The 21,130-nt window shown below is 38.1% G+C and overlaps 1 protein-coding gene across 16 annotated transcripts in view; it reads right to left on the bottom strand.

Moving 5' to 3' along the window:
- scrib (scribble planar cell polarity protein) overlaps positions 1 to 21,130 on the bottom strand; it is a 97,778-nt gene that overhangs the window by 42,320 nt on the left and 34,328 nt on the right. For all 16 annotated transcript variants that reach the window (XM_059533564.1, XM_059533546.1, XM_059533560.1 and 13 more), the window contains 7 exons: positions 3,304 to 3,421; positions 2,662 to 2,740; positions 2,205 to 2,294; positions 1,400 to 1,456; positions 1,219 to 1,282; positions 868 to 942; positions 499 to 643 (listed from right to left, as the gene is read on the bottom strand). In XM_059533564.1, coding sequence (XP_059389547.1) covers positions 499 to 643; positions 868 to 942; positions 1,219 to 1,282; positions 1,400 to 1,456; positions 2,205 to 2,294; positions 2,662 to 2,740; positions 3,304 to 3,421 — 628 coding nt within the window. The remainder of the gene's footprint in view (positions 1 to 498; positions 644 to 867; positions 943 to 1,218; positions 1,283 to 1,399; positions 1,457 to 2,204; positions 2,295 to 2,661; positions 2,741 to 3,303; positions 3,422 to 21,130) is intronic.

Here is a 21,130-nt window from a genome sequence, read left to right as displayed (position 1 = left end):
GACACTAGGGGGCAGTGTTGCGATTCTCTAATCAAGAAAAACAATTCTCAACTCAACTTTAAACATTGACTATGATCATAACAATTTAAAAAAGTTCTAATTTAGACAATTTTACATTATTAAAGGTGTATCTTATTGTCCTGAAATAAACCAAATATTTTAAGATTTTTGTAACATGTAACCTGATTGGAACTTTGACACAGGATGATTCAAATTCTCCCTCTGACTCATGATAAAACTCACAAGTCACATGTATCTAAATGCCAACACCCTGGAAGCAAATAAGGTATCAGACTGAATGCAAGTGTGACCATTTTGTTTGTCACCTTACAGGTGCTGACTGATTTTAGACTGGGCAGCACTTAGTGTTCAGTAAATTGATACAGAGATTATGATGAAGGCGGGACAACATGCTTATTTTAACAGCCATGTCTCTGTACAAAAAGCAGGAACAATCTCATATTTATTGATGTCTGTAAGAGGGATATAGAGTTTCACCAATGCTGTCTGGCAAGACTTCCAGGAGGTTTTCAGAGAGCAGCAGGTCCGTGAGGGTGATAAGGCCACTGATCTCTTTGGGAAGCTCTGATAGACGGTTCTCTGACACGTCCAAGCAAACCAGCTGCCGCAGGTTCCCCAGCTCCTGTTAAACACAGAGGTTATCTTTCAGTCAGCTGAAAGTGAATTAAAGCACTCTAGTTTCCACTTCAGTTATCACCAGAACAAGCACATGGCACATGCATTCAGCTGTGCTGAGGGTAAACAACATCTGCATGAATTTGAACCTTTATCTGAACTAGATATTTTAAACCATCAAGACAGAGGACCAGTATGATAATGAGCCAATCTGAAGCGGTCTGTACTCACAGGAGGTAGTGAGGAGAGCTGGTTTCTGTCCAACCAAAGCTCACGAAGATTGGGCAGTGCCCCAAGTGTGTCAGGCTAAATGGAAGAATAAAAAAAGCAGATTAAAGACAGGATATGAGGCAATGAAAATGAGGCAAACAATAATTTACAAAAATAAAACAATATTTAATGTTAAATTAATTGGCAGGCACTGAGGTTCAGCAATGGAAATGATACTCAGAGATCCACTGGGGCAAACAAAAATAACAAGCACTAAATAAACCTAAAAACATGGCATGCATGTGTGTGCATGATTTCATAACTAAAACATCTCAGTTATTCTCAGGACCAAACAAACTATCCGCTTCTTACCAAAACTTCCAGTACATTGCTGCCCAGATCCAGCTGTTCCAGTTTAACCAGGAAGGAAAGAGAGCTAGAGGATGATCGAGACAGGTTTCACATTAATGTTATTTTTCCCCATTGTTTGGGGGTGTAAATGCAGAGCATGAACTATGTGGATCTATGTGTAGTTTGATGGGAAAACACTCACGAGGGTAAAGATTTCAGTAGATTCTCCCTCAGTTCTAGAGTCACCAGGTTTGACAAGCTGAGAGAAGAAAAAAAAAAAGAGAAAGAGTCGAGACTGAGTGTCAGATGGTGAGTGTGTCGCTTAGTTTGGAAGAGTAAGGGGCTCCTCCATCTGCATGACATCTACAGTAGCCAAAAACCACGTGTGTGAGTGTGTACATGTGTGAAATGGAGAGTGACAGTCTGTGTCTGTATGTAAATTGGAATGGGAACTGGCTATAAAAATGATGCATCCATGCATTTAAATATTATAAAATATGCATAGGTATTCCTCTTTGATGCACATTGCTTTTATCCATTACTTTAAATGCATAAAATTATGGGTTGCATTGTGAGGCTGTACTACATGCATGTAGTTTGATATTAATGATTGACATAACAGATACATATTATGATTTTGCTTTTTAAATCTATCAGCACGAAATAAATATGAACCCTATCTATTTTCTAAAAGCATGTTACAGATCGTATGTGAATAAGTGATCTATGAATAGATTCATCAAAAGATTGACTACATAATGTTTAATCAAATAAAAATGATGGAATTCTACTGGACAACAGATTAATAAAGCAAATTCACCATCACCATTCACCTTCATTTCTTCAATAATTGATTACATGCAAAAAATTATTTTTAAATTTTTACCCAATACAGTTTCTTTTGGAAGGCACTTTTTTCAAAATTCTATGCTGTTTTATAAAAAATCTAAAACAACAACCAACTAAAAACAAACCGCCTGGAATAGAATGTGTTCATATCGACTTACTTTCCAATGTCATTGGGTAGAGACTGCAGCGACACGTCATTGAGTGATAGGTGAGCCAGTCCTCTGAGCTGTGAGAAGCCATCAGGCAACCTGAGACCCACAGAGACAAAAGAAAAAACGAGACGCACAATGGAAAAAGGTTTGGTCTGTGAAAGCGGTTACTGCTAACAGCAGCGCTCATCTTCCTGCTCTAATGTAAATAAGGAGTGGGAAGCACTTGAGTGATGAATTAAGTTGACATTCTCCATAGCAGTGTGCTCTGACTGACCCAAACAAAGTGCCTGTTACATTCTCACCTGCTATAAAAATAACATTACAGCATTTTAACAGAACAAATGATCATTTGTAAACTGTTTAGAGTCAGACTACTCTCTTCCCAACCTTTCATAATCAAGAAAGTGTCATTTGGTATGAGCCAGAGCTTTGGGGGATTTGGGGGTTCTTCAAGAACACTAACCTGGACAAGGGGTTTCCGCTGAAGTCTGCAATCTCCAAGGCCTGACAGAATTTAATGTTTTCGGGAATCTCAGAAATATCTGAGAGAGAGAGAGAGAGAGAGAGAGAGAGGCACAGTCAGCAAGATATACTGAAGGAGTGTCATGACAAACTGAGCACTTTTTCAGGCTTCTTAATAATGGCTACCAGATGGCCTGGAGGAACGGGAGGAGAGGGTGATTTGACTGTGGTGAGTCGTCTGTAAGTGTGTGTGTGTGTTTGTGTGTGTGTGTGTGTGTGTGTGTGTATCTTATATGGGATCCGAGCTACACGTTAGGGACCTAGTGAGAGTCGCTTCGTTTGCAGAGTTGCAGAATATAACACTGCACAGTATTAAATACAGACCAACATGTTCAACATCCCCACAATCAATCCTGAGACTAACAGAAAACGTCCCTCGGCACATGAGAAGACAATTGGGTGTTGAAACCGATGTACACTTCTTAAATAGGCATGGCTCAAAGACAACATTCCAGAGCACTGTGTAAAGAAACTTTCAAGTGGCACACAGGATATGTGTGTGTAAATATCTCTAGATGGGTGCAGTTTAAAAGCAGGTTTATTTTTCAGCAGCAGTGCACATTTAAGAAAAGGTTCTACACACCATTTCTAGAGATGTCTAGCTCCACCAGCTGTGTGAAGTTGGCAACGTCGGGCGGCAATTTTTGAATCTCATTGTCGCTGAGGCCCAGTTTTCGCAGATTGTGCAATCTGAAGAAAGGCTGAAAGGTAAAGAAAGAGTAAGTATTAGATAAAACGCAGTTATATACTGGCCAGACAAATGCATCAAGGGAGAAACGATATAGATAGGCCCCATATTGGTTACTATCTCCTTATATAGGATATTAAACGGTTTATGCATATTTTAGCAACAGCGATAGATTATTTACCCACCCTCACTATCACAAATCTGCATTTGTCTGCGCAACACAAAAGATGATGATACCATTTTAGTGACCACTGACTTCCCTTTTATAAACAAGAAAACTATGAAGCTATGCTCAATTTATTTTTTTATATTACATAGAAGAAAGGAAGTCATACAGGTGTGAAACAACATGAGGATGAATAAATAATTAGTCAATATTCATTTTTGGATGGTTATCCTTTTAAGAGCACTCACTCTTGAAGAGGGGTTCCCTTTTAAGAGCTCATCAGCATTTATTGGTTATTACAGGCCAACTGGTATCTGTCTTTGTTTTTTTTGTTTTTTGCATAACATTATATCTAACTGATTTGTAGAAATCAGTGTGGCTGGTGAAAATGAAAAACACAGATGGTTCAAGTGCTACTAGACACTGCATGGTGAAAAATATCGGAGCATTGAACGATTCACAACAAACAAGGTTATACACTCAATCCTATGCTGCAATTGCAAACAAAACTTTTATTTGCATGTTATTTTGAATGAGCCAGACTGTAAACTAATGACCAGTGCACAACTACCTGACAACAGATCTTCCACACACAATTCTATAAACAGTCATGTTAAGTGAAGACAAAAGTTTGCGTGTCTGTTTTTGCACACCATGCTACTTTATCAAGAGCTTGCTTGTTAGTTGGTCAAATTCAGTACATTCCTGCTGCTGCGGCCCTTCATGCCCTCTTCTCTTTTTATGCCGGGCTGGCCGCTGATCACCAACAGAGGACTTACTATGTACTGCCAAGAGCAAGGCTAATACTGTGAGGTGTGTGTGTGTGTGTGTGTGTGTGTGTGCAGTTGCATGTTGTGACTCTGATTCACTAGTACACAAGGCCAAAACATCAAAACTCTGTAAAAATAGAAAATGGATGTAAAATAAAAATGAAAAATGATATCAGCACATGGTTGTGGGAAATGTGACTCAACCAAACAACAGTACCACCTCCATGTAAGGCAGTGGTTTTTAACCGGGGGGCCGACTAAGCAGACTTCTTCATTTAAGAAATAACTGTAATAGAATATACTACTTATACAATAAAAAAACAAAAATTATTATCCAATAAATCATGAAAGACTAGAAAAGTCATGGAATCAAATTGAGGAATCCTGAATAACAAGCTCTTAAAACAACTGGAAATCTAAAAACTTAATTATTTAAAATTTTAATGATTATGCTCTTATCTATGGATGTTTACGGTTTCTCTACAATAATATTTAAAAAGATTCCGTCACAGCAGCAGATATTCCAGAGGAAACCTTCTAGCCTACATGGGAATTTTGATGTGGGCAACAGGGTACACCTTGTCAAAAGGCTGAGAAATGCTAAAGGTGCTCACTTGTAAAAATGGCACTTCATATGAAAAACATGGAAGTTAATAATGTTGCAAATGTAAATGAAATGTTTAAAATCTCTTCTATCACTGCAATTGTTCACCACTGTGGTTCACTGTGGGCAGCTGGAGGCTTTGCTGCCACCACCGTTGTGGCAGGTGACACGTATCACATGACTAAGCGATGGGAAATGTGAGGTTGGTTAGAAATGAGACCAAAATACACATAGAGATCAAGTAATAAACTCAGTACAGCTGCCACATACAGGACTGAAATAATTGAAAACAAGTGGTGTGATGACACATGGTTGAACTACACACGTCACCTTAAAAACTCAGGGGAAAACACTGAGATGCCTTCAAACAGAGGCCTGCAAAACACGTACCAGCACTAACTTCCTTCAATTATCAACACGGCGGGCGCAGGGCAGAGCATCACATCACAGGCAGGTGCCTGACTGTCCTGAGTGGAAGCCATGAGGTCTATTGGTGGGAGGAGGCTCTCTAGTGAAGGCCTGATTATAAACACACACAAAGCGGCTCATTCATCACTGTGGCCAGATGCCAGGCAAGCCCAAGACCATATAGTTACCAATCTACTGCACTCACACACTCAAAAAGCCACTCTTTTCACTATCCAGTAATCCATCTGCCTCCCCAGCGTGTAAACAGATATCTATTCAGCATCTATTAATTCCTAAAACTTCACTACACGGAAACAAAAGTCAGACATCATCACCCTGAAGTGAGTTTGAGTGCCTTTAATCCAGACTGACTTGTCAAGCATACTGACCGTTTGCAGCTGCTAATTACACACACCACTGACAGTTACAGGCATTCTGACCATGCTGGAGATCCTAAGGATAATCCGGCTTAACAGCATCTATTTGCATGTTTGTGAAGTGAGTGGGTTTAAATAAGTCATGCTAATTCACTAACTTACAAAGCCGATTGTTGCTTTAACTCTGAAAAAAAAAATGTCTATAAAAGATGCATCTCAGAAAATTAGAATATCATGGAAAAGGTCTTTATTTTTTGTAATTTAATTTAAAAAAGCAAACTTTATTATATTCTAGATTCATTGGACGCAAACTGAAATATTTCAAAAGTTTTTTTGTTTTAATTCTGATGATTACGACTTACTGCTTTGGAAAATAAATAAAAAATCAGTTTCTCCAAAAATTTGAATATTCCATTTTGACCTTGATTAGTTTGATCAATTTTGAGTATAAATACTGGGTACCTCTTGGGCTCGTTTAGAATATGCAACCACAATAATGGGAAAAGACTACTGACTAGACAGTTGTCCACAAGACAATCATCAACACCCTCCACAAGGAGGGTAAGTCACAGAGGGTAATTGCTGAAAGAGCTGGCTGTCCACAGAGTGCTGTATCAAAATATATTCATAGAAAGTTGGCTGGAAGAAAAAAAGTGTGGTAGGAAAAGGTGAACAAGCAACAGGGATGACCACAGCCTTGGAAAGATTGTCAGGAAAAGCCGATTCAAGAAGAAGAGTCACCACACTCCGACGTCTTCAGGAAAAGGGCTACAGCTGTCACATTCCTAGAACCAAGCCACTCCCGAACCACATCAGAAGCATTTCACCTGGGTTAAGGAGAAAGAGAACTGGACAATTTTCAAATGAAATTAAGCATTATTAATTTTTCATGGTATCTTCAGATCTGAAATAGAAACTTATGAGACATGTGACTTTCAACCCATTACTTTTCTGGATTGCTCAAGGACTGATTTCATGTATTTTTATGTGAAAAAAAAAAAGTGGATGATGGACAATAAAACCAAAAGGGTCTTCTTTCCAAAGACAACAAAATTGAGTGTGTAGCACACTGAAGTCAGGAATAGGCATGGGCCGATTACCAGTTCAAGGTATCAAGGTATACTGTGATTTGAAAACTTCATGGTTTCAAAACTACTAATTACTAATTCCATTCCTGCGGTATGCGTTGTTTTCCATTTCTCCTCAAAGACTGAAAGAGTAGGAATCCCTCAGGCTGAGTGCAGTGTAGAGAGTAGCACTGACCCCTCTTCCTCCTGTTGGTGTGAGTGAGCGGTCAGTCACATGTGTGTAGGATGGCCGAACTTAAGGCCCGGGTACACTTCATATTCAGCGTTCCTTTCCATCTCACGCAAAGCCGCATCTGCACAGCTTTCAAAAGTACTCAGCCACAGATGAGCGCGGATGGATGAGCTCACATGCACAGTACCATGGGGTGTGCGACTGTCCGCGAGCCTACTTGATGAAAATAACAATGCCGATGGTGCGTGTACAGCTGAAATGTACTTTGGTCTTTACGTGATCGGCAACAGGTGTTTTTTTTTGCCTTTTTTTGCGTTGCAATGCAATCATTTTCTAAAATGCCATTTATGTGAAAATATAAAGTATGTTAACGTCGATTAACACAGACCAGAGATGCTGAAGATGGACACACAGAGAAAAATACTGCAGCAGGCAGATCATTCACTGTTCATGATGCACGAACGATTGGAAGAAAATCCCAAATATTGATTTGGGGGTTTATATGATTGTTTTTCTGAGGGGAGCTGACTGTATCCTGAAACGTTTACGTGGTATAATTTCACAAAGCTTGTCAGAACATTATATTTTTGCTTCAAATTGGGTTATTATTAAATCAAATTATGTGTATGATTATTATTATATAACTAAATGGTATGAAATTATATAAATTATATGTATATGAATTTTATAACTAAAATTAAATAACTGTAATTACAGATTTAGGTAAAATAAAGATGTCAGTCTTCCTTTTTTTTCTTTTTAGGAAACAAATCAAAGAAAAAAAACAAATTCTACTGTTTCTAATATTCTGTATGTTGATCAAAAACAAAATATATCGTGCCCAGTCATTTAAAAATAACACATTGTAACAACAATACTGTGATACCGTGATATTTTTGCTCAAGGTTATCATACCGTCAAAATCTCATACCGGCCCATGCCTAGTCAGGAAATATTACAATTTTAAGTTACAAAGTTAGGCAGGTCATTTTCAGCTGTGAGTCCCATAATTGGGGGAGCTGGTTAACAGGTTAAACACATTCAAAGCACAAGGGAATTTTTCTCTAATGAGAAAAGGAGCTCTTCTATCTAACAGCTGCTTAAAGGCATAGTGATCATGTCCACATTCAAAAACAAAACAAAAGTCACAGCCTATACTGTCCTGGTCTAAGTGACATTAACACAAAAGCTGAAACTTAAAACACATCGTAAAGGTTTCTCTGAGAGTAAGGCACTCATGCATATAAAGACTGAGAAAAGAGGACTAAGATGGGGTGGGGAGTGAATGAATGAGAAGAATAGTTGGCTCAGGCATCCAGGTCAATAGAGAGACTGCTGTGTGCTAGTCAAGTGACTGCTTACCCCATGACTTTCTCCAATTAAACCATTACAGCCAACCCTTCAGTCACCAACATTACCAAACATTAATTCTCCCTGGAAAAGTGACTAAAGACAACACTATGTTTTATACTACGGTGCTGTTGAATGCTTGAATCTGAGTGGCTGAAGAACGTTCTAAGGTGTGTAAATATTTTCAGGGAAATGCACAGCGAATGTAGTTCCAGGCAGCTCTTGACTGCATTACAGTTTCAAAAATACAAATACAGTTCCTTTTTATAAATAAAAGTTATTATAGATTAGTGGTTATTTCAAAGGTCTTACAACAGCAAAATAACCAAAACCCACAACAACACTGCCCAGACACATACATATATTAACTTAATCAATAGGATATAAACAACAGAACATTTCCAATCTTTGCCACAAAATGACATTTTATAATGTACATAAAGCATGTACACTCCTGTTCTCTTTCTCCCTTACAGACACGCACATATGGAAACATAATACACGTGTTAATGCTGTTATTGCTACTCTGACAATTTTATCAGTAAAATGGTTTAGGAACTTGAAAGCTATATTACATTTCTCAAAAGCGAAATGTAATGTGTGCTGTACGTGAAGAAAATGAACTTAATTTTTCACTATAAGAAGAGATGCTGCTACCTAACACTTTTGAGAAACACAGACTAAGAGAGGCAATTTACACAAGCTCTCTCTCTCTCATAACTTCGTTATTAGTAGGGCTGGGCAGAAAATCGAGTTTGTACGATATATCAATATTTTTTTAATAAGCGATTCGATATGAGGCAATACTGCCTATATCGATATTGCAATAGTTTGATACGAGCGCATCTGAATAATAGCAGTGGATGCAGAGTGAGCTGCTGCGGGGAAAGTGCATAGTCCAATTTGTCTTAAAAATGAGACATGCTTATAAATAACTGGTAAGATACCGTTAAAACGTACAGTTTAAAGAGGCTCACAAGCCATGCCGCAGCACTTATTATTAAAAATAGATAAGCACATTAAAATATATATCTTACATTGTAAAAATAAATAAATAAATAAATAAATAAATATATATATATATATATATATATATACACACACATATATACACATATACATGTATATGTATGTCTATATATATATATATATATATATATATATATATATATATATATATATATATATATATATATATATATATATATATATATACATACATATATATATATATATATATATATATATATATATATATATATATATATATATATATATATATATATATATATATATATATATATATATATATATATATATACATACACACACACACGTGTATATATAAAAATAGCTAGGGTTAGGCCGATAGACGATGCCATCTTCCCTCGCCAATGGCTGACAGACATCACGATGTTGAGCCGGCATCGTGATGCACCCTCCATGCCGAACTCCGAATCCCAATTCCGTGCTCGGGAAAATAAATTAAGTGTACTACGGAACCCCTAAAGGGAATACATATCCTATGAGATGGGAGGATGACAAATGTCAATACTTTCACTTGCAATTATATCGGCATCAGGGAGTCCCTATTAATATGCAGGGCCTTGAAACTCTTTACTTTCACCTTCGAGATTTGCGATCATGTGGACTCTATACCAGGGGTTTTCAAACTGTGGGTCGCGACCCACTCGTGGGTCACGGAATGGAACAAGGTGGGTCGCACAAAGTCACTTGGCTGCAGCTAATTTTGCGTTTCAATGACACACAGACACTAACACAGTTCAGTCTAGGGCTGCACGAATGTGACGAGTGGGGCGGGGCCTAGTGCCATGGGAACAGAGCTAGGCCGGTGGAGTGATTGGGAAATGAGCAACACTCACCGGTCTCAAGAACCACGGAGGAGATCGGAAAGATACAAAAGAGGAGCGATGACAGTGAAGGACGAGAGAGGACCAGGCCTGGGTTTTATTTTGTGTTTGTTTTTTATTTGTGCACGGCAGTCATCCGAGAGGGGCTGTCGCGCTGTTTTGTGTTTATTTGGTTATTAAAACTTTGTTTGATTGTCCGCCGGTTCCCACCTCTTTCCACGAAGGAGTCATCGAGGCGGTGGGCTGGAGTGAGTTCGCCCCCCCCCGGCAACTCACTCCAGCCCACCACATCGAGCACCCTCGGCGGCAGACTCCTTCGCCCTGCTCGATGGCACTGCGGATTCACCCCAGCGGCGAAGGATCTTCGGCAGCGCGCCCCTCCTTCCTCCCTGGCTTCGGCACCAGTGTAAAACATTAAAATCTTCACAATCACAGGAAGAAGGAGGCGGGAACTGGGAACCCACTCATCACAACGATATAGCCCACCAACATTAATAATGAACTGCAATATCCTTAGTGTGATTTTCAAATTGCAATTAAGTCCGTGTGCGTTGCGTGTTTTGAAGGTCTCAGAGCAATGTCATTAAAAGGTTCAATCGGTCTTTTTTTACCTATTTCACAATTATTTTAATCTCCAAACTGTTTTAGATAGTTCTGCTTTGCTTCTTATGCTTTTCTAAAAAAGTGTTGGATTGTGCTCCGTTCTCGCCGACACACACGGAAGGATCATGAATGCAACAAAACACAGCAGCGCAGATCACACTTCACTGGAGTGAGCCTGCTTCACGTTTTTATGGACACTACATATTTTAACGCCAGTAAACAAAAATTAAAACTTGTAAATTTGTAGTGAAATTTTCAGTTGTACTCTAAAATAAAATGGTTATTTTTCTTAAATACTTAATTTCTGTCATAAAAATTTTAAGTAAGATTAGGTTTAAAGTAATTTCACTCGTTGTTTTTTTTTTTTTTTTAATATTTTGGTGGGTCGTGAAATATATTACACTTGTCTAGGTGGGTCGTGGAATGGAAAAGTTTGGGAACCACTGCTCTATACTACGGAGCGGCAGTACCTACCACACATTTTACAAGATTAGATATTTGTCAGTGGTGCTCAGTATCTGCAAATTATTTGCCATTGTCCTATCAGTCATCTCTCCTGACTTTGTATAAGTGATACGTTAACTTTCATGTACTGTAAAGTTCTACAGGTAGCAAGCGGCTAACCATGTCATTTTAGTGGCTCCGTAGAACATGTTATTTGTTTTCCTTGCCTATCTGCATACGGATTCATGCCTTGGTCACAACCCCTAACCCCACCCCCTGATGTCATTGTCCATCACGATGTTTCATTGTAGACATCGTCCGATGAGAATTTAATGCCAAACCTCTGTTACTAGGTCTAAATGACGTTTTGGAATTAGCAACAGGGGTTGGATGAGACGCGGAAGAAATTGATCCTACTCTCAGTAGCATTTTAAGTACAAAAACTGGACTAATGTCTTGGAAAATATCATCTGATCAATTTCTTGAAGTGTGACAATTGTAGTTAAGAAGAATAACTGACTCTGGACTGTTGGATTATTAGAAAAATAATGCACACTCTGCATCGCATAGTGGCTGCAGCACCACCTGGGGTGTGCATTATTTTTCTAATAATCCAACAGTCCAGAGTCAATTATTTCTTACTTAAGAGCCACTACACTGACAGATGTCTCTTACACCATTATATCCTCTCTGTTACTTTACGGCAAGGCGATAACCAACACAGACTTTAAGGGTGACATGTCTAAGGCCAAATTGTCAAACCCACATATTTAATCTTCTTGATGCTGTTCTGCTGCACTCTATTATGCACTGCTCTGTTTTTTAGGTGACAAAAAGATACATATTGAACTGGCCAATCACAAAGAAAGCAGGCTTTCTGTACAGTAACAAACTGATAGACATCATCATGTTAATTCCCTCAACTTTTATATAATTAATGCTTAATGCATCCAGGAACATTTGCAAATACACATTAAGTGCAGTAAGAGCACAAGCTCCTGAACTTAAAACACCAATCACATGTGCATTGTCATCAATCATGCTACTCTTCTTAATGGCTCATGCAGTATTACAGATTTAAAAATGCTACTTGGCCAGAATGGCTCCTACATGGCCTCCTTCCTTCTCTTTGAAAGAAAGGATGGCACGCGGGGTGTGAAGATGGGGGAGGAGCAGGCAAACAAAGCTTTGAGATGGTTCTTCTTTTCAGCTGTGAATAAAGAGAAGACAGCCGATTGTGGGATTGGTCCCATCAGTAACATGGCCAAAAACCCCAAAATGTGAATGCACATACATGCAAACAATGAAATGGGGAAACCCATTTTATAAGTCCAAACTCAAATGCCTAGTTCTGCTTTGTGAGACAGGAACAAAAAAAGAAAAGAAATCAGTCAAATTAAAGGTGATTTTTTTCCCCCTGTCCTCTCTCTGACATGTGAGGATTACACTGAGGGTCCTACATATGAAAAAACCCAATGCCCTCTTTTCCCTCCTCTTTTTTCTCAGCATTGGGACAAAGCCTCTGAAGTCACACACAGTGCGGTCAATCAAAACTAAGACCACTTAGCTCCTCCCACTAAAGGCACCAACAGAGTGAAGGACTTTTCTATTGTCCACAAGCAAAGGGCACAGGCAAACCTAAAAAAAAGAGAAGACAAAAGATGGCAAGAATGTGGGACACAAAAGTGAAGAGATGAGAAATGAGGTCAGGAAGGATGGAGAGCAGGAATTAGGGAAAGGGAAAGTGAGCAAAAGAGAGGGAGAGAAAGTGGTGGATTATTAATGAGCAGAGAAGTGGGTTGATGATGGATTTTCATGGCCGATACCGATTTCTTACAAGCAAACTGGCCGATTCCGATACGGATTTCCGATTTTCTTTCTTTCTTTTTTTTTCTTTAAGCAACAAACAAGAAAGAAGGAAAGTATGCATAAACAATATGTTTATTTGGTATTTAATAGGCCAAACTGGCTTTTGGCTATTGAAAACAATAACCGTAACCATCTGAAATTAATGGCAGTATCTGCACAGTAAGTAGCCTACATTCAATACAAACATAGATGGTACAGACATCAGCATTTAGCTTTTGTTTTTGAATTGGGTTGAGACTACACAGAACTGGCCTTAAATTAAAAGATTAACTGTAACCATGTGAAATTAAAGGCAATAACTGCATAGTTCTACAATCCAAACAACAAAATCAACACAGCATTCAGTATTTTAGTTTTTAAATTTGGTTTTAAATAAAAAAAAAGGTATTTACCAGTGATACTAAAAAGTATGCAATATAATACATTTTTCCAAAATGTTAAAATCAAATAATGTTGGTGCAAATAAAACAAGGATTTAAATGGTTTCATTCATCCATCCAATTAAAAAAAAAAAATAGGGTGATGATTCACATCTATATTTTTTTTTTACTTGAGCCAATGAAAAATAAATAACTATTGTCTCAAGTTAAAAAATATTGATTTGTATCATTACCCAAATTTTTTTTAATTTGATGAATGAAACACTTTTTTCATTGTGCTACAGCTGGTGATTTTTAAATCAAATTAAGTCGATGTAATTTTAAGGTAAAATAAAAATAATCATCCTATACAGAACTGACGTTTACTTCTGTCTTTTCAAACGTGTATGTAAGTTCTACTTTACAAAAAAAAAGCAGCATTTCAGTTTTGTCACAGTTTAGTCTGTTTCGTTTCTCATCCAACACGTGAGAAGTTGAGCTGAACATCGCTTCACTGTCTCCGCTTGTGCAGGGCGCGGACCGGTACGGTACGCTCGCACAGGAAAGGGACTCTTATTTTGTGCGCAGTTGGCAGTTCGCTTGGCAGTTGTCGGCAGTTCACTTCCTGCTATCTGTGCCTCAGACGTGTAGCTCTGCGCTTCCTGTGCTGAACGGCTGCCCGTGTCCTGCGCACAGATTTCGAAATACTTCCACACAAATTACATGGTAGTGAATGATTACAATGTAGTCTGTGCACGCGGTCGCACTTCCGGAAAAATCGGAAAAGTCGGAAAAGACCAAAAACCGGCCGATTGCCAATCGCGTATTTTAAAGAATAAAGGGTCCGGTTCTGATTTATGTCCGGTCAACCGGTGCATCCCTAGTTTATTAGTGACTCTGTTCATCCCACTGTCAAGCATGTTGACTGCTAAAGGTTGAGTGACTTTCTAAAAGTAAAAAGCAGGTCTTGAATAACAGACAGACTATACAATTTTTACTTCTAATATCAAAAGTTTAATAAAAGGCTCAGTTTTGAGGAGAGGATAATTGTCTAAAAGGAGTGTCCTGAGCCAAACGAATCTGGCAGGCCGACTGCAGCTCCGTCACTGGAGCTATTGTGCCACAGGGGGCCCGTGGCAGGACAGCAGAAGTGTCTGGATCAGCAGAGTACAGCATTTCTGTCTTGCAGATATTTCTCCAACATAAACAGCTCATCTCACTCTTCATATCAAGCATGTTTATCTTGGGGAAAAAAAAAATACCAAAAAGATCAATCTCTGTGACTAGGGCTGTGCAAAAAATAGAAAGCGATTTTCACGCACATCTCATCAGTTAAGACGCTCCTGTAATTAGTAGCATATCTCCAGCACGTGCGTTCGGATCAGGGTTGCCAGGTTTTCACAACAAATCCTGCCCACTTGCTACTCAAAACTAGCCCAATAGCGTTTTCAGGAGGTTCCCCGATAAAAATTGCTTCCGGGGGTTAAAATATACATTTTTTAGCAGGGTTGGCTTGGTAAAATTCGCATTTTAGGGGCTAAATATCACGTTATTTGTATTGGGGTCGCTTCGACCCGCGGACATGAAAAACAACCACAGACTTGGCAACACTGGTTGGCATTTACTACACCGAGCCGTAATTCACTGAAAATCTACACAAAATCGATGTTAAAATCGCAGGCGATTCTTTGTCGATTTTGAAAACGATATTGTGTTAGTTATCGGTAGACTACGGCTCTGTGTAGTAACTGCCGCTACACCTGAACCAGTGTTGCCAAGTCTGCGATTGTTTTTCATGTCCGCGGTTTGAAGCAACCCCAATACAAATAACGTGATATTTAGCCCCTAAAATGCGAATTTTACCAAGGCAACCCTTCCAAAAAAGGTATATTTTAACCCCGGGAAGCTATTTTTATCAGGGAACCTCCTGGAAGCGCGATTGGACTAGTTTTGGACTAGTTTTAAGAAGCAACTGGGCAGGATTTGTTGTGAAAACCTGGCAACCCTTATCTGAACCCACGTGCTGGAGATATACTTCTAATCACAGGAGCATCATTACTATTTTTTGCACAGCCCTATCTGTGACTAATCAATGGTTTAAATTATCAAAGCATATTGTTTGCAGAATATTAAACAATGGAAATTCTGGGTCATAATTAATTACCCAGTACCCAACTGATTAAACACACATGTAAGAGAGTTATTTAAAATTTCATGAAACTTGAGTTTGAGTCACTCTAAGAGCTCTTAGTTTCTAAAAAAAATAATTTAGAATCAACATATACTGTTATCACACTGCTGAGGTGAGGGTACAGTCAAAGATGATGGTTTATTCAGGACTTGCAAAAATTATTACAAATTATTCAAGTACACAAGGTAAAAATCAAGTATTATCAAAAAAAAAAAAAAAATCAATATTTGATCTGAAGCTGCTCAAGATCACTAAGCCGAGAACAGAGACCAAGCAAAAGAGACACAAAACAGCAGCACAAGTCTCTCCATTTTAATTAGACGGTCACATGAATGCTGGTTAGAAATGGAATATATGTGAAACTCAGATGTACAGAGTTAGATGGACTGAAGAAACCATTGCCAGAGAAACCACCCAACAAGCCTCTCAACACAACTAACTGCTGAATGATCATGGGAAAGCAATCATTTACTCTTGCACTATTTACTAAGAGAGAGAGAAAGTTTGGAATGGAGCCAGACTTGAAATTACCTCTAGAGGACTAGTTTTACTTGTAAAAACTGGAAACATTTGTACCAAGGTTAAAAAAGGTAATATTCCATTTCATTTAAAGAAGTCTCTTAGGGTCACCGAGGTTGCCTTTTAGAGATCGACCGATATGGGTTTTTCTATAGCCGATGCAGATGTTTAGAGGTCAGGGTCAGCCGATGGGTGATATGTGCTGCCGATTTTTAGGGCCGATATCTTGAAGTTTTCCCCTTCATTTACATGCTAAAATGTTACACTAATAATAAGTGGATGCACAACATTTCTAAACTTATCATCATTTATTGAGCACTGACTTGAACCATCTCTCGAATCTTAATTTTGTGCACTGCACGGTATTAAAATAAAAAATGTATCCAAACTTAACCAAACAAATCAATAAACTCACCAAGTATTAAATTATATATATATATATATATATATATAAGTCAATAATTTACATAAAAGTTTTAGAGCATTTATCAAGTAGAATTTTTCAAGTTTGTTGGTACATAAATATAAATTTAAATATACATTTAAATAAAATAAATACAATTTTATAAATAAAAATCAATTCAACTGAAAAATATTAAATATATAAAAAATAAATAGTCTTTGTCTAGATTACATTAAAAAATTAAAAAATATTATAGTTTAACATTCAGATACTTTGCGAATATGGAATCATTTGGATATGTGCAGAACGAGTAGGGATGGGTATTCGTTAAGGTTTTAACGGTATTACTACTCTTACCGATACTGCTTAACGGTTCGGTACTTTAACGGTATTCTTATTGGTACTTTGTGTTGTACTTCAACTTCAATGTTGTTACGGAAAAGATGAGGAAGCTTGTTTGGTAAGATAAAATGTGCACGATAACATTATTAAGCAAATCTCTTCGCCATCGTCACTCTTTACTATTATGCGGGAGTTTTCATACTGTTATGTCTGTGCGTGCGCCGCGCTCGTTGTGGTGTGTGTGTGTGTGTGACTGACAGACAGCCTCCGCGGCGTGCATTAGAGATCTCGCAGATCTCACAGACAAACGTCTTAATATGATCGCACATTAGAAATGTTTGGTGAGATAAAATTTGCACAATAACATTATTAAGCAAAAATACATAGTACATTAATTTTTTCCCCTCCAGTACCGAAAACAGAACCGATACCATCAGATCTGACTGATACTACGGTCTTTCATAATTTAGCCCCGGGACCATTTTAATACCGGGTTTCGGTACCCATCCCTAAGAACGAGACGTGAGCAATAACCTCCAAATACATCCAAACCCGCGCTCGCTCGTCCTCGTATGCAAGCACTCATGTGCTGTCACGATCTAATGCCGGATTTTTTTAAACAAATAGGCCTAGCGGAACACAAAAATTCTAAATCGAACATTTTCCAGAACAGGATCAAGCAAAAAAGTACTGGTCATAATACTTGCATAAAATGTTTGATATGAAAAAAGCAGTTCACTGACTCAGACTAAAACCCCTTTAATTCGGGTGAGAAAGCTTCTTGTCCAAGTGGAAATTATCGAATACTGACATCCCTAAATGCAAATGAGTTGAATGGAAACCTGGCTATTGTCTGCATCAAACCATGCTTCCGAACAAATGTCATTCACCGTTCTGGGCAGCTCCAGGATGGCTGTCTCTCCGAGCACGGTGCTGTCTGTGAGCGGGGTGGAGTAACATAGCGCTCAATCACACTGCAGTGTTTGTGAGAGCTGCCGACCTTAATCTCCCAGGACTGTTGTTGAATCTTCCAAAGGTTTTTGCTTGGGGTCCTTCACATGCGGCAGCTGCACTTTCCACCACGCCAATAACACGGGGCTGCTTGCCGTCGTGCCTGACTTTAAATCGGATATCCGCCGATGCCGATATATTAAAAAAAATGACAAATAACGGCTCGATATATCGGTCGACCTCTATTGCATTCATTTGATAAAAATACAGTAAAGAGTTTTATTGTAAAATATTACAACAATAATAAAAAAAAGCTTTTAAATTTGAACATTTTAAAACCTTTTTTACATTTTAATTTATTCCTGTAATGGCAAAGTTTAGTTTTCAGCAGTCATTACTCCAGTCTTCATGATCCTCCAGAAATCATTCTGATATGCTGATTTGCTGTTCAAGAAACATTTCTTATTATCATTCATGTTGAAAACAGCTGTGCTTCTTAGATTTTTGTGATACATTATCAGGATTTTTGAAGAATAGAACGTTCAAAAGCACAGCATATATTTCAACAACTTTGGATTAAATTAATTCTTACTAAATAAAAAAAAATATTTCTTAAACATTTTTGAACAGATACAGGTTTGTTTGTTTTACCTGCAGCATGTATGAAAGTACATATTTACATCAACAATCAATTAAAAATTGTTTCTTTAAACAAAACTTTTTTGATAAGAGGACTAGTCTTCCTGTATATGATGCCAGAAATGACTCTCATCATAAATCACATTGTGCGGATACAAGTGCCAATTAACAAGAGGAAATGGGTGTGCAATGCAAGCACAAATCACACAGTCTTCCTCTCCTTTGTACAGACTGTTTTGATGCAGACAGCCTTACTTTGTCATATGCTGTTCAGGCTGAGGTGTCACTGCCAAACCAGTGAAGTCAGAACAACAGGAGGAGAAGAGCGTGTCTCATCCACAAAGGCCTCTGCGATTGAGCTACAACAAACCATTTGATTTGCATTCTAAACCAAATTCAAATGAGAGGCAGAGCTCAGGTGAACCTACAGATGAATTGCCATTAAAAGGTGAGCTGTCATTTTTTCAAAAGTTAAAATACTTCTCTTATAATGAGCTTCCAAGTATAATGAGTAAAGACTCGCTTCTTAAAATGTTCAGATACCAAAAACTGTAAATCAGTTCCAACGAGAACCAAAATGAAGTCTAAGATGTCAACTACTAAAACTAATGTTGTTAGTTTGAGGCAGTGATAACTGTTTGTCCAAACATGGTCCACAAAAGGTTTTGGAAACCTCTAAAATACAATGACACATTTCACCTTTAAACTTTTAACTAGACCCCCTTTAATGGGACTCACAGCTGAAAATGACCTACCTATATATATATATATATATATATATATATATATATATATTAGAGCTGAAACAACGAATCGATTTAATCGATTAAAATCGATTATTAAAATAGTTGTCAACTAATTTAGTCATCGATTCGTTGCTAAATAACTTTTATTTGCCGTAAGCGGCTCATTTCGTGCATATTTCAAATCTGCGGTGACCAAAGTGTGGCAGTAATGAGCCACCGGAGGTTTTACTCAGCCAGTACAGCAGGAGAAGTAGCGAATAGCCAATAGCTGGCCTTGTTTTATGTCACGTGCTTCCCGAACAGCGTCTCTGCAGCATTCAGCGTGATGTGGGAGTACTTAACTTTGAGCCTTCAAAAAAGAAGAGTAACCTGTAAACTCTGCACTACTGAACTGTTTAAGGGGACGTTCACATATCGCGTCTTTTGCGCGCTCAAGTTCGCTATTTCCAACACCGCACCGCATCGAGTTAAAAACATTTCAACTTTTCAGAATGCAGCAAGCGCACCGCGGGTCATGTGACAAGAACTAACCAATCAGCTTCATCCTTTCCCTTAACGTTAAAAGCTCAGTCAAGATGAAAGGAACAGCTGATCATAGTTGTATATGGATTTCCAGCAGGTTTTTTTGTGTGTGTCCAATTTTTTTTTCTGGACAACCTTCTGATGGATTTTACTTTCAATTGTGAGTTCCATTCAGGTTTCATGCCATTGGCACTTTTTTCGAAGGATTGTTTACAATTTCACAGCAAAAGCTATAAAGCTGTTTCCCAGTAAATAATAAAATACAATGCACTGCAATTTTATTCTGTTTTATCCTTATTCTTCGTGAAAATATGTTCTGAAAGATTCCATAATAAGCTTTGTTCGGGATGTTAAACTACTTTAGTAGCTCTAAGGACTGTCATGGTGAAAACATTATTTGAAATCTACTTGTGAAATTTGCTAGAGTATGGGTCAGTGTTCTGATTGCAGAAGAGTTCGACAAAGGATTACTAACACAATAAAACAACTCCAGGTATATTTTTGATGAGGATATGACAAAATGGTTAAAATCTCTTAAAAATCTATGCTGAAGGATAAAGACCATTTATTAATAATTTACTTGGGGAAAAATGGAAAAAACTAAAATATAAGTACATGAACCGATTAATCGAAAAAATAATCGACAGATTAATCGATTATCAAAATAATCGTTAGTTGCAGCCCTAATATATATATATATTTAAAAAATGTATGGGTTGACACTCACATGTCTCATGAGTTTCTATTTCAAATCTGAAGAAGATACCATGAAAAATGAGATTACTGCAACCATTTTTATGAGACTATGTCTTGAAGTGCAGTCATTTGTATACAGTGAGAACAGTAGTGGGGAGAGAAAACATCCCTGAGGAGTTCCAGTGCTGGTTGTGATAGTCCTGGATGTGAGTTTTCCCAGCCTCACTAGCTGCTGCCTGTCTGTCAGGAAGCTTGTGATCCACTGACAGATGGACGTGGGAACGGACAGCTGGGTCAGTTTTTCTGAGAAAAGGTCAGGCATGATGGTACTGGAGGCCGAACTGTAGTCCACAAATAAGATCCTTGCATAATTCCCAGTTTTGTCAAGGTGTTGCAGGATGTAATGCAGTCATGCAGACATAGCCGGCTGAACGAACTGTATCAGTGCACTGGATCAATGCATTCTCTTAAATTGACAGCACTTTCTTAAAAGGGTCATATAATGTAATTAATATTTTTCATTTCTCTTTGGAGTGGTACAAGCTCTGTAAAGCTGCAAAGACTAACGTCTCAAATCCAAAGAAATATTCTTAATAAAAGGTAACAGTTAACCAAACCCCGCTAAAAGGGCT

This window comes from Carassius carassius, chromosome 3 (genome assembly GCF_963082965.1).
Source record: "Carassius carassius chromosome 3, fCarCar2.1, whole genome shotgun sequence".
NCBI classification, from domain to species: Eukaryota; Metazoa; Chordata; class Actinopteri; order Cypriniformes; family Cyprinidae; genus Carassius; species Carassius carassius.
Note: the sequence above shows the minus strand (reverse complement) of the source record. Positions and strands in the feature narration are given on the sequence as shown.